The sequence below is a fragment of the Octodon degus genome, unplaced genomic scaffold (assembly GCF_000260255.1).
Source record: "Octodon degus isolate 3935 unplaced genomic scaffold, OctDeg1.0 scaffold00133, whole genome shotgun sequence".
NCBI classification, from domain to species: Eukaryota; Metazoa; Chordata; class Mammalia; order Rodentia; family Octodontidae; genus Octodon; species Octodon degus.
Genome location: NW_004524709.1, coordinates 5,953,435 through 5,967,231, shown reverse-complemented (window position 1 = coordinate 5,967,231; position 13,797 = coordinate 5,953,435). Strand labels below are relative to the sequence as shown.

At 37.3% G+C, this 13,797-nt stretch overlaps 1 protein-coding gene across 1 annotated transcript in view; it reads left to right on the top strand.

The window, feature by feature from the left end:
• Wdr37 (WD repeat domain 37) overlaps window positions 1–13,797 on the top strand; it is an 89,457-nt gene that overhangs the window by 27,824 nt on the left and 47,836 nt on the right. Inside the window, exons 8-10 of the mRNA XM_004641274.2 lie at window positions 1,262–1,306; window positions 3,618–3,694; window positions 13,299–13,539. Of these exons, the coding sequence (XP_004641331.1) occupies window positions 1,262–1,306; window positions 3,618–3,694; window positions 13,299–13,539 (363 nt within the window). The remainder of the gene's footprint in view (window positions 1–1,261; window positions 1,307–3,617; window positions 3,695–13,298; window positions 13,540–13,797) is intronic.

The following is a 13,797-nucleotide window of genomic DNA, read 5'->3' as shown; positions in this document are numbered from 1 at the left end:
AAAATTAAAAAAAAAAAATAAATGTATTACTTAAGAGGTGTCCACAATTAGCTTTTCTTAGTTACCTATACTGTAATATTTATAATGAAAGAACATCTTATATATTTATTCATTTTAGTTTCTTATAAATATACAGTTTTAATGGTATAGCTAACATGTTGATATTAATATAACTTACTAAAGTTTGGTAAAATTTCTGCTGTGTTCCATGTAAGGGATGTGCATATTCTTTACAAGATATGGAAATGAGGGTTGAGCCTCTCCAGAGTGACTTCAGATCAACTCTTGTCAAACTGGCTGACAGCGATTTTAATCCATTGTAAGAGGTAGAATTTACTTGAGGAAAATCCTAGGTGGGTCGGTGAGTTCAGGATCTGAGTAGTATTTGAGCAGCCTGTTGGGCTCCAACCTCAGTGTGCTGGTTTATGTGCTCATGCTTGCTGTCCTGTTGACCACCTATTGAGATATTCCATGTATATTCAAAGAAAGAAAAAGTGGGAAGGTGAGGTGCTGGGACTCTTTCTTCTGCTTTAGCTCCTTTATTAGAGAAGTGAGAGCTTTCAGCTAGTTGCGATAGCACAGACATGTAATATCAGCCCTTGGAAGGCTGAGGCAGGAGGATTCCTGGTGCCTAGGTTACATAGTTCAAGGCCAGTCTAAACTGTAGAGTGAGACCCTGCCTCAAAAATAAAAAAAAATTTCTTACATGACTTTCACTAAACCTTCACAGCACCTACACCTTTTTGTCTCATTGAAGCATCTGCATAAGGAGATTGAAAGGAAATTACAACCAGTTTTACTCAATCCCAATTTGTTCCCTGAGGCTGTGGAAGTTTGGTCATAGACTCTCCTCTTCTTGTGGGATAGACTGGAGGTCTGTAAGGTGGGAAGGTGAGCAGGGTGGGATGGTCAGTTGGGGAGACAGTAAGTGGTGCCTGTGCACTGCACTTGCCTTTGCTGGTTGTCACAATTATGTTTTCTTTTTTCACCCTCATTTGTTTTTAGCTCTAAATCACTTCCCTATTAAATAGATTAATATTGCTTTTGTGTGAGTCCTATAAGAGTAATTTTATAATTTGTACTTTTTTATTGTATCTTTGTTCTAACTTAGTTGCTGATAGTTGAATTGAACCAGAGGATCTGCTATTGAACTCTCACAGTTCCTTTAGTTTTTGAGCTTACTTTGCAGTGTGTGCTGTAACTAATATTTATAACATGTTTTTATTGCTTTAAACTTGTTTATAATATTTTTATTTTGCAGTAAATTCTATAAAATTTCATCCCTCAGAGCAGTTGGCTCTCACTGGTATGTTGTTGTTTTTTCTTTATTGAACAAATTATTAATAATCCTAAACAACTATCTACTTTTTATTGATAGCATCAGAATTATCCATGTCTTTTATGAAATTTGGGTATTTTATGAATTAAATGAAAAATGAATAAAGAAAAATACACTGAGTAATGTTTTTTAAAATTAATATTGGATCACCAACTAGAATGAGTGAATTATTATGGTATTAAAATGAATTTATATTCTTAAAGCCTCTTAAGAATTTATTTCCTATGACATGATTCTTTGAAGCCCGCTTACTGTTTCCTAATTTTACATGCATCTAAAATAAAGAAAAGAGAAAAATAATACTGAGAGTGATTTTTTTTTTAAAGTTAGCATTTTCATTTCCCTCTAGATGATTTACCTACATTGTAGTAACTTAGACTTGGCATATTCTCTGTTGTGGTTTTATTTATTTGTGTGTGTGTGTGTGTGTGGCCAGCTCAGCCCACCAGGGGGCGGGGCTGGCTGGCATGTGGTGCTGGGGGATTGAACCATGGTCCCTGTGCTTTGCTAAGCTTGTTCTAAGTAGGTGCTTTAGACCACTGAGCCATCTCACCAGCCCCTCTGTTGTGGTTTTAAAACCATCTTTATTTGTTGCTTTTGGAAGGTAGCCTTAATGTAGTGAGGACATTCCCTATAAAAGTGTTAGATACCTACAGAGCCTGTGATATTTTGGGGTTACTGGTGATAACCTTGTAGGCTATGTAGGGGCTTGATAGATGAGAAGTCAGCACGTTCTCTATGAAGGACCACATAATAACTATTTTCATCTTTATGGTCATGGGGGAGTCTTTGTCACCACTACTCATTTCTACTGGTACAGTGTAAGAGGAACAGAGACAGTGTACAGGTGAAGGGATACAGCTGATCATTTACAAAAAATGGATGGATGGCTGGATTTGGCTCATCAGATTTTCTGAACCCAGGTAGAACATAAAAGTGGAGATGACTAAGTGCTTCATGCATGTGGAATTGTTTAGGCCATGAGCTAAAGCAAGAGTGCTTTTAATATGTGAGATATAGTGAATTACTCAGTTTGATGAGAGAATTTTTATATGTGAGAAGAATGTGGTGGGTTAACTTAAGAATCATTTTTGGCTGGTGAGATAGCTCAATAGACTAAACGCTTGCTCAGGCAAGTGCAGGGAATGGGTTCGGTCCTTGACACCACATGCCATGCTGGCCCCACCCACGGGTACACTGAGGCAACTGAGTCTAGGCGTGGTGGTGTGCACCTGTAATCCCAGGAGGATCATTATGAGTCCAAGCTGCGTAGTGTACCAAATATATAAATTAAAAAAAAAAATCGTTTTCACAGACCTAAACCATACTCGCTATTTTATGTCTTAATAAATATTTGAGGAGTAAAGTTGGCATGGAATTTAAGTCTTATATTGTTTGAAGGAAGGACAGAACCTAGGAAACCAGTGGCATTTGGATCTGTGTATACATAAACCAAAGGCCTAGAAAGGAAGAGTGAAACCAATAAACATTTCAAGAAAGAACTGATAGAAACTTTGAAACAGATAAAGTTATAAGGTTAGATATAGAGAAAGAGTTAAATTGCTATTTCTATGTATTGTGGACTTGAAGAGAAATTAGCAAGTCAGGGTAATAAATTGATTTCTGCCATTAAAAACAGACTTCCACTTAGTAGCTTAGTACCTTCTTTAGGGGAGCCCTGCAGCAGTGAGAAAAAGACAGAAGCTACATTGTTTCTGTGAGGGTGAGACTTGATTGTTTTGGTATGTCTAAGGGCCTCTTCAGTAAGTACCCAGTAGTGATTTCCTTTGTCTTTTCTTTCCTAAATCAAAGTATTTCTTCATAAGCTTTGGCTGGTGCAGAGAGGAATAGGGAAGTAGCTCAAGTAGCAGTGAAAATCTGTGCCTGGAAAATTATAAAGCCTGTTGATGAGTAAATGAAAATGAATATTACTTTCCTGCAATATCTCCTAATCTGTTATAGTGCCAAGTTATAGTATGATAGAATTTCTCTCAGATAGGTAAAAACTAAAATGTATTTGTAATTTTTTTCTGAATCTCTATACTTTTCTACCTCAAAATGAAAGGGTAAAAATCTCTTAGAAATCATAATCCTAATTTTGCACATTTACTTTGTTCTTAATAGCGGTATATGGTCTCTGAAATGGCTAAGTAATGTTCATTTTACTAAATGATCACTGTTAGAAAAAAATCTGATATTGCTTAGTTGAGCATAACAAAGAGAACATTTTATGCATGGTTTGTACGTTGGGTAATTTTCCCCCAATTTCTCTCTTCAGCCTCTGGTGATCAGACTGCTCATATTTGGAGATATGTGGTACAGCTGCCGACACCCCAGCCTGTTGCCGACACTAGTGTAAGCACATTTACTTACCCTGAAAACTCAACATAGGCCTTTTAATGTAGGATTCTGAGCATTTGCCAATTTTAGAACAAGTTTATAGTATCTGCTATGCACCAAATGTGGCCCCTTCTTTTGTCCCCAAATTCATTCAGTGTGGCTGTAATTGAAGATGGGGCCTCCAGGAAGTAATTAAGGTTAATTGAGGTCATAAACATTTAGCTTAATTTGAGGAAATTAATGTCCTTGTAAGAAGGGACATCAGACAGTATGAGTGTGCATCACGCTCTCACTGTTACTTTTTGTCTCTGTCCCTGGTCACATAAGGACAGAGTGAGAGAGAAGCTATCTATAAGTCAGAAAGAGAGTTTTCACCAGAAATCAAATTGGTAGGCATCTTGATCTTAGACTTCTGACTTCCAAACCATTAAATTAATTTCTGTTCTTTGTAAGTTATACAGTCTGTGGTTATGAGTTACGGCAGCTGGAGTTAGGATGGATTCTGGTACCAGAGGTGTAATGCTGACATAATAAATACCTAAAAATGTTTATTTAAGTGGCTTTGGGAGAGGTTTGAGGCATTTTGAGGTACTTGATAAAATAAGTATAGATTGCCATGAGGGGATTATTGTCAGAAATATGGATGTTAAGGATGATTCTAGTGATGGCTGAGGAAGAAAAGACGAGAGCTAGAAAGGAAGCTTCTTATTTTTTAGAGAGGCACACCATCATGAACAAGAATGTTGGTGCAAATATGTATATCAAAGGCTATTCTGGTGTGGTTTCAGAAGGAAATAAGCGGTTAATGGAAACTGGAGAAACGGTCATCCTTGTTACGAAGTGCCAAAGAATTTGGTTGAACTGTGTCCTGGTGTGTTGTGGAAGGTAGTGTTTCTAATTTTAGGATAAAATTAGACTGAGAAATATTTCTGATGCAAGTGTTAAAACTGTGGCTTGGTTACTTTTGACTGGCTAGAGGAAAATATAAGAGAAATTGAAGATTAGGAGGATTCTCTGTATCACAGAAAGTAGAAAGCTTGTTCTAAAGATAACAGTTAAGGGTGTGGCTGAATATCCACTTGATAAAGAGGTTAGTTAGTGTAAATATGAGCTTCAAATCACCCCGCAGTAGTTAGGATAGAAAAGGTGTGGTCTAGTGGAGACACTGCCAGGTCATAGTAAAGGAACCAGAGAATATGGAGTAAATACTTGAGATTCTATAGGTACTAGAAAATAACTCTGTGGTTCTGAATACATGTCATCCTTCAAGATGAGGGAACAACCTGAAGGTGATTTGGATATTGACAGGTCTACTACTACCCCTGCAGGCCTGGGAAAAAGGTTGGTTTTCTTCAGAGAATGGTGCCTGGGCCGGAGATAGGTCAGTGGTGTAGGCACATACCTGGGACCTGGTTCACGCGCAGGAACCCGGTTCAATTCCTGGTACTACATGCCATGCTGGCCCATGCTGGGCCCACCACTGAGAGCAGATGTGGTCATGCACACCTGTAATTCCAGCTCTGAGGAGGCTAAAAAACAGGAGGATTACTAAGAGTCTGAGCTGTGTAGTGAGACCCTATACCAAATACATTAAAAACAAAACAAAAAGAACAAAGAATGGTGCCTATTTGGTGTCTGGGGGCTAGGATACCACAGCCCAGTTCCTGTAGGGGTGGGGCTGCCCAGCTGAGCCATGTGGTAATGATGCCATCTTGGGAGTTTGCAGGGCAGACCATTGAGCTAAAGAGTCTTGAGATTTTTGAGTCTTAAGATTTAATGGAATTCACCTGTTAGAATTTAAGACTTACTTGGGTCCTGTTTTTCCTTCCTATGTCTCCTTTTTAGAATGGGATCTTTTATCCATCCCACAGTTGTATTTTGGAAAAAATAAAATTCAATTTTTGTGGTTTGTTGCTGGAAAATAATTTTGCCTTAGGATGAATTGTAACTATGGGTGGGGATAGCTTACCCATAAACAAGTTAGATGATATTTTGATAAGACTCTTCTTTAGACTTTAGTATTAGGCCTGGAGTGAGTTAAGATTTGACAGATTTTTGGGCCAAAATGAATGCATTTTGCCATGTAAAGGTCATGCAATTTGGAGGACTAGGGGCAGAATGATATGGATTAAATGTATGTCTCTCAAGAATTCTTCTCTTGAAGCCTTAATCCAAAATGTGGCTGTATTTGGAGGTAGGGTCTTTAAAGAAGTACTTAAAGGTTAAGTGAGATCATAAGTTTGGGATACTCATCTGGTACGATTAATGTTCTTAGAAGAGATACTAGGGAGCTCACTTTTTCTTTTTGTTCCATCATGTGAGGTCAGAGACAAAAGGTGACTGCCAACTGTGATAAGAGCCCTCACTGAAAACTCAGCTGGTTGGTAACTATATTGTAGATTTCTTTCCAAAGTCGTTTTAGAAAATAAATCTGTGTTGAAGCCACTTAGTGTGTAGTATTTTGTTATGGAAGCTTAAGCTATGACAAGATCTTAAAATAAATATCTTTATTTATATAGACATATATTGCTTTAACCTTCATAACATTCATCTCTTTAAATTTCATGTTTTGTTAGTTGTCATGGCTTGCACCTATAATCCCAGTCCTTGGTAGAATGAGGCAGGAGGATTTCTGCAAGATCAAGGCCAGCCCGGGCTACACAGTGAGACCCTGTCTCAAAAAACCAAAAAATTTTTTAGATTATATTTCTTAATGTTTTATGTATATAATATTAGACACGTTTCTTTCAGTTTTACTGCGTAAGTTTATGGCTTGTAAAGCATTTTTGTTTTTATGTGAGTAGAATTTTGACATAGTTAACAAAAAATGTTTTGTATTGAGATTACTTAATTGATATGCAAGAAATCTAAATTACTGTTTGCCTTGTGCTGTTTGATATATATTTTAGGCTGAATCCCTAGATATATTATCAAGTAAAGACTTTAATTCTTTGAGTGATGGATACTCGTTTAGTGTGAACTTTAGAGATATTGTCATCACAGTTGGTCATCCTTTTTCTGGGTTGTGTAAGCCAATGCAAATGGTGACAGCAAATAGTTGTATGTAGTCAAATACAAACCTGAAGTTTCAGTTGATTGTGAGGATGATAGTATTTTTCTAGTGCTGCTATTTCAGTCTTTGATTATTAGTTTTCTACCTTACAGTCATTCTAAACATTATTCTGTTTGGAGACATGTTAAGCATTTAATTCTAGGGATGTTAAATGAGTTTTATTTAATTGAGAGATCTTACCTATTCATTTTAAATAAGCATATAATAGTTCTCATTTATGCATACTTTTGCCTTTTTTATGAGGTTTTGCTTACCTCAACTGTGGTCTGAAAATGTTAAATGGAAAGTTCCATAAATACATAATTTGTAAGTTCTAAAAAATTTTTTTAAAAATTATTTTATGTATTTGGTACAAGGTGTCACTATGCAGCTCAGACTCGTCACTACGTACATCCTTCTGTTCTCAGCCTCCCCAGCACTGGAATTACAGATGTGTGCCACCATGCCTGGTCTCTGTGGCCAGCTTAGTGTGCCTAGGGTGAGGCTGGCATGACATGTGGTGCTGGGGATCGAGCCTGGGTCCTTGTACTTGCCTAAACAGATGATTAGTCCTCTGAGCTATCTTGCTCGCCCTTTAAGTAAATTTTTAATAAAATACTGTTACAATTCTGTTTTGTTATTATTGTCAGTTACTATGCCTAATGTACAAATAGGTATTTATAAATTTATCAAAGGTATATTTGTATTGTATAGGAAAATACAGTATGTTATTGGGTAGGGTTCAGTACTATTTGGTTTCACATAGCTGCAGAACTTGGAATGTATCTCCAATGAGTAAAGAAGGACTATTGTGTATTTTAACAGTTATTTTCTTTTGTAAAACTACCAAACTGTTCATTATATGGCATAATTGACTGGTGCATCCATGTAAGAAGTAAGCAAAATGAACACAGAAAGCAGAGAGATGAGGCTGAAGATTAAATGTTCAGAAAATTTAAAAAATGATTTAATATATAGATTGTTTTCCAAATAATTTTAAAAGCACCAATTTTGTTAGAGGGAAGATTTTTGAGTGGTACTTAAATTGAAAAACAGTTTACTTTGAATCTTATATTAATTTTGTTTTCTTCTTTATTACTTTGCTTGTGTTTGATATAAACATGTCTTGCTGGATAGTTGCTACCTTTGATTTGGGACTATTGGGGGAAGGGAGCTGTGTCTGAATAAGCTAGGCCTGTATTACTCACTGTAGCTTGCTCAGTAACTTGAACTGCTTTGAAAGCGCTGCTGAGGATGGATTCCGCTTTGACTTCCCTAGTAGATAGGTAGTTATTGGCGAGTGTGTAGTTACCTTGGTTGAAATCAACTTGTTTTCTTAAACTTTGTGGAGGTCAATCTTGACTCAGATTTGCTTAGCAGTTCAATTCTTAGATTTTACAATAAAATCTAATCTGTTAAAGTCTGTATTTATCTTGAATCAGTACAGCTTTCCCATGGATATTTTCTTTACATTTATATCAATTTTACTTGATTCACAATGTTGATAAATATTTGGGTGATATATTGTAAACAGATTTAGATTATCAATGAAATAACTGTCACACACTAGTTATGTGACACTAAGTCATTAACTAGGAGAGTTGATTTTTTTTCCATTGGAAAGTATAAATGGAAAGGTGTTAACTGAGAGGTTTCTAAAGGCCCTTGCTACATTAGGACACTGATTCAGTGATTTCTTGATTTTAAGGACTTGGGTACTTTTATTAGTATAAATCAACAATTCCTGAGCATACTCTTAAAATTTTGCTCATAGTAAAATGATTAAAGTTAAGTAAATTATTTCTGAGTAAAAATATGTATAAGTGATTCCAGCCTTTTTTTATCTCTTTGCTTTTTGCCAAATGAAGGTTAAAAGTGCTTAAAATGGAACATATCTAAACATTTTAAAGCATCTTTTAGTACATTGCATAGTTTGGAAAAATTACTTCTATGAAGTATTAACTGATGTTCTTTCACTTTTTAAAATATGGATCCTGTCAACAAGGAGCTCCAGGGTACCTTTCTGAGCTCCTGCACTGTCTGTCTGGCCACCATGTACGATCCCTCCAGGAGACTGTCATGTACCAGACACTGACTGTTAGCCCAGCTGAACACATGGTCTTACCCTCGACCCTCTTCAGGTGTTTCCTGTCTAAGGAAGTAGCTCCATTGTATTCCTAGTTGTGTATTTCCTTTTATAAGAAAATATTTAGTGAATAGCTGTCTGAGCTCACTGCTCTAGGTCAGGGGTCCAACAGTTAACAAAACTGTGAGAAAGTCTGGCCTTCTCTTTGACACACTCCTCTTTCGTCCTCTCCAACCCCCACGTCTAACCAATGTGTGGAATGTTATGATTCTAATTTTGTTTTCTTTCTTTTTCTGAGATAGCTTGGAGGTCTTAAATTCATGGGCTGGCCTTAAACTTCTGATCCTCCTGCCTCATTCCCTACGCTGACCCCAAGTTGAGCTCAATTATTTGTGCTTCTCCGTAGTTGCCCCTTCTTCTTTCTTGAGCTGCTTCCTCATCTACCCTAAACTCCTCATCCTTCATGTTACTCAGATCTGACTTCCTAAAAGGGTTACATCATGCTTGTTTACTCTTCAGTCATCTTGTACCTTTTCTTTATAGATGGTAGCGTAATCTGAAATGGATAGTCTATGCATAATTCATTTGTGTTGAACTTGCTTACTAGATTTTGGATGTCCCTGGAGAAATCCCAATTCTGGTTAAATCTACTTTTCTTCTCTTTCCTGCATTCAGCTCTTAGGTTGTGGCTTCCCATGTCAGTCAGGCCCTGTGCTGTGACACTCCTATTGCAGTTTCCATTCTTTTCTCCTTCCCAGCTTCTGCTTCTTAGTTCTTTGAGAATATGGAAGCAGTTGAAAAGAACTCTGTATATCTTTCCCAGCTGTGCTCCTAAACTCAATAGGGTATGACCTTGCCTCCATTATTGAAGTCCTGTTCCTCTTCTCCAGTGGATGCAGCCATGCAGTAATTCCTTCTGTTCTCTGTCATTAGAGTGTTCCTTTCTTAGGTGCTTTCCACATCTGTCTCATGATGCACCCAGAACAGCACTTGGTTGGTTTTTCAACCCTAACCTCAGAAGTGTTACCTGCCTTCCTCTCTCACTACCCTATTCTCGAGCCGTCTTTGTGTCCCTGTTGCTCTGCTGGGCCTTGTCATGGTCTCTATCCCTTTATGCTACTCATCCAGCAAACATCTATTTTTTTCCCTTTTAAAAAAATTCAAACATTTATTTTGACACAGGGTTTCACTAATTTTCTCAGGTGGGACTTCAACTTGTGGTCCTTACACTTCAGCCTTTCTCAGTTGTGGGGTTGCAGACATGTGCCATTGTGCCTGGCGGATACAACAGTAGTTTGAAGCTGCTTTTTGGGCATCATCATTGCATTTATTAACCATGCCTTTCCCTCCAACACATGCCTTGTTTCTCTTGTATGTTTATCTTGTCTGTGAACTCTGGCATTTTTTTTTTTTTTCTTTCCATGTTCCATGTAATACCAGCTGATCAGCAAGTTGTGAAGCTTTATTCAGAGGGTGTTTTAATCAGCTTTTCTTTTTATTTCCATCACCACCACCCTATTCCAGCTCACTTTTTTCTTACCTGTCCTATATAATCTTTCACTTTCTCTCTGTTGTTTTCTGGGGATGCCATGACCAAAAGTACAGCTGGAGAGCTTCAAAAACAAATCCATGTTATTGCAATCCAGGAGGCTGAGACTTCAAGATGGAAGATGTCAGCAGGATTGCTTTCCTCAGAGGCCTCTCCATGGCTTACAGATTATCACCTTTTCACCATGGCTTCACATGCTGTTGCTTTTTTTGTGTTCTAATCTCTTCTAAGACAGCAGTTATCAACTGGGTGCATTGGCACACTCCTGTAATCCCAGTACTGATGAGGCTGAGGTAGGATTGAGTCCTGCCTGGGCAATGTAGTGAGACCTTGTTTCAGAAACTGAATAGGGCTGGGGATATAATTCAGTGCTAAGGCTCTTGGTTCAAGCCCCACTATTGGAAAAAAGGCAGGGGTTGGGGAACCACACAACAGTTATATTGGATTATTGGATTAGGTTCTATTTTAATGGCTTCTTTATCTTAATTACCTCCTTCAAAGCCCTTTTTCCAAGTACACTCTAAGGTCCTCATGGCTAGAGCTTCCATACATAAAATTTAGGAGACATAACTTAGTTTTTTCACACAGTATACATGAGGTTGTATTATAACTGTGCTTGAAATTGTCTGATTTTCCATCACACACAGGATACAACCTGAAGTTCTTTCCATGGTCTACCATACCAGGCTTTGCACAACTCCACCTGTGTCTGCCCTCCCCTTGCATTGTGCCCCTTGCATTATTCCACGAACAGCTTTGATTTGTATATCACAGAGCTCTTTACACTTGTTCCCTCTGCCTGGAATGTTGTTTCCTTCAAAATTTGTATGCTTCAATTCTTTATTTTCTTCACAAATTTGACTAAAATTTTAACTTGTCAGTCTTTCCTCAGTAACTGTACGTAAAATAGCAGCTCTTGGACCACCCTTTTAAAAAAATTATTTATTTTTATGTGTCAGGTATAGGGTCTTACTACACAGCTCAGACTCATAGTGATCCTCCAGTCCTCGGCCTTCCCAATGCTGGGATTACAGTTGTGCAGCCACTGTGCCCCGTCTCGGAGGCGGCTCTGTATGCCCAGGAGTAGCAGGGCCAGTGTGGCATAAAGTGCTGGGGATCAAACCGCAGACACTTGCCTAAGCAGGCAATTAGTCCGCTGAGCTGTCTTGCAAGTGCTTTGACCACCCTTTGCATTGTTTTTTTGCATAGCGTTTATTGCCACCTGTGTAAACATACTGACATATTTCCTTACCAGTGTGTAGACATATAACATTCCCCTTTTGTTTGTGCTCATGTGATATATATCCTCATACTAGTATGGACACGTGATACACATGTTTGTCCACACACATTTATATGTGTGGTAGTCTTTTTCTTATTAGAATAAAAGTTCTTCAAGGGTAGAGATTTTGTATGTCTTGTTTTTTTGCAGCATTCTAGTCACCTGGAATGATCATAGTCTTACATATGACAGATGTCGTCTGTCCTCACAATAAATAGCACCCAGTGTCTTTATGAGCATCTGATTGTTATTTGTTGAGTAAACATATTTTCTTGAAGAGCTGGTTATTATGCTTTTATTTTATTTGTAGCTTTTGATTAAAGACTTCATTGATGGCATAAGAAAGTAAGATAAATTCTCATGGCAATAAAATCCCAGTTATTTTAACTTAGAATTATTTTATCAAGGTCAGTGAAGACTCGGGACATAGGAGAACCTGTACTGTAAGAACATGTAACTCAGTTGTGCTCCAAATTTTCTGATCAAGAAGATTATGGAGCCACAGAGAAATGTGTTCGAGGATCTAAAGTGAGCCTGGGGAGAGTCACATGGAGAGAAAAAACATTTTCTCAAGCTTTCACAGAGAGCAAATTGGTCAAGCAATGGCCATGACTCATCCTCATGTCAGACACTGATAAAAGGATGTACAAAAGGCGGTACAGGGCTACAGGATAAATCCTGAGAGTACTTGGTTGACCTTATCAGATACAAAAGTTACATTTCTTGGTATATAGGTCTTGCTATATCTTGGTCTTAACCATCCAGCAGAAAAGTATAAAAACGAGGTATATAAAGTAAATCCATATTAATATGATGAGCTGTAAAAGGCTCAAGTCAATAACTTCTGAGGATAACCCACTAATATTATAGACTGCTAGACAGTGTTAGATTGTTTAGTTGAATTCAAACACCTATAGTATTTAGATGCCAATAGAATATTCACCTCTGACAGGACAAAAAAAAAAAAGATACAAAGGAAAGATCATTTTGTATTTATATATACAAAATACTTAGGATAAATTTACAGCTACTTTCACTTAACTCAATGAGAAGAAAGAGGTGTACTAACAGTGTTTGGACAGAATATCTTGTCTGCTTCTTGTACTATGGATAACCACTAAGAAGATAACAATGTACAGTGTATTGAGTATCAAAACTGTCCTATTAATCAGCTGTGAAACTGTCTCATTCATATTTATTTCTCAATAAAAAAATAAATATATACAAAAAAAGAATTTTAGAATTATTCAAAGCCTGTATTTTTAAAGACTGCTGAGAATTGAAATGCATTTTTCTTATTATGATAATTATTGACTTTTAATTGTTTCTTAGTTTTATATTGGATTTTTATTAATGTAGTAAAAACTTAAAATACTGAAAATCATTTCACTTATCATTGTATTGGTTAGTGGAAATGAATTGTAGTTCATAGTGGTCTTAACTTTTTTTTTTCTGATATTTGGCCTTCAATTATAAGCAGTCATAAAAATTGATCACTTGTTTTGTATTAGACACTGTGCTTGTACTGGTTATAATGATAAGTGAATCTATGGTAAGTCCTAGAAAGAGGAGAATAGTCTCACTGTGTAACCATGTCAGAAGAAAATTCAAGATTCCCAGGAAGTCTTTCTTTTCTGTATTTATTCTTAGCAGCAAATATCTGGAGAAGAGGAAATAGAATGCTCTGATAAAGATGAGCCTGATATTGATGGGGATGTGTCCAGTGACTGCCCTACCATTCGGGTTCCACTGACATCTCTCAAAAGCCACCAGGGAGTGGTAATAGCTGCTGACTGGCTGGTTGGAGGGAAGCAGGCAGTGACAGCCTCGTGGGACAGAACGGCAAACCTGTATGATGTTGAGACATCTGAACTTGTTCATTCTCTCACAGGTATCTTGTTGTGAACATTGAACTTCCTAGTTGGGTGCTTTCAGTTTATATTCATGTATTTAAGTCTCATCTTAAACATTACTTATCACAGCATTGTTTTTAGTCTCCTTGGCTCTTTTGTTGTAATTTTTGGAGATTTTCTGATTATTGGAACTTATAGTAGCTAAATATATTTTAGCTGAGGCCTCAAGGTCTGCAGTGAATGAAGGCACTTCTCAGGCTGGACTTTCCTTCTGAACTTGGTATTTGAGAGAATCC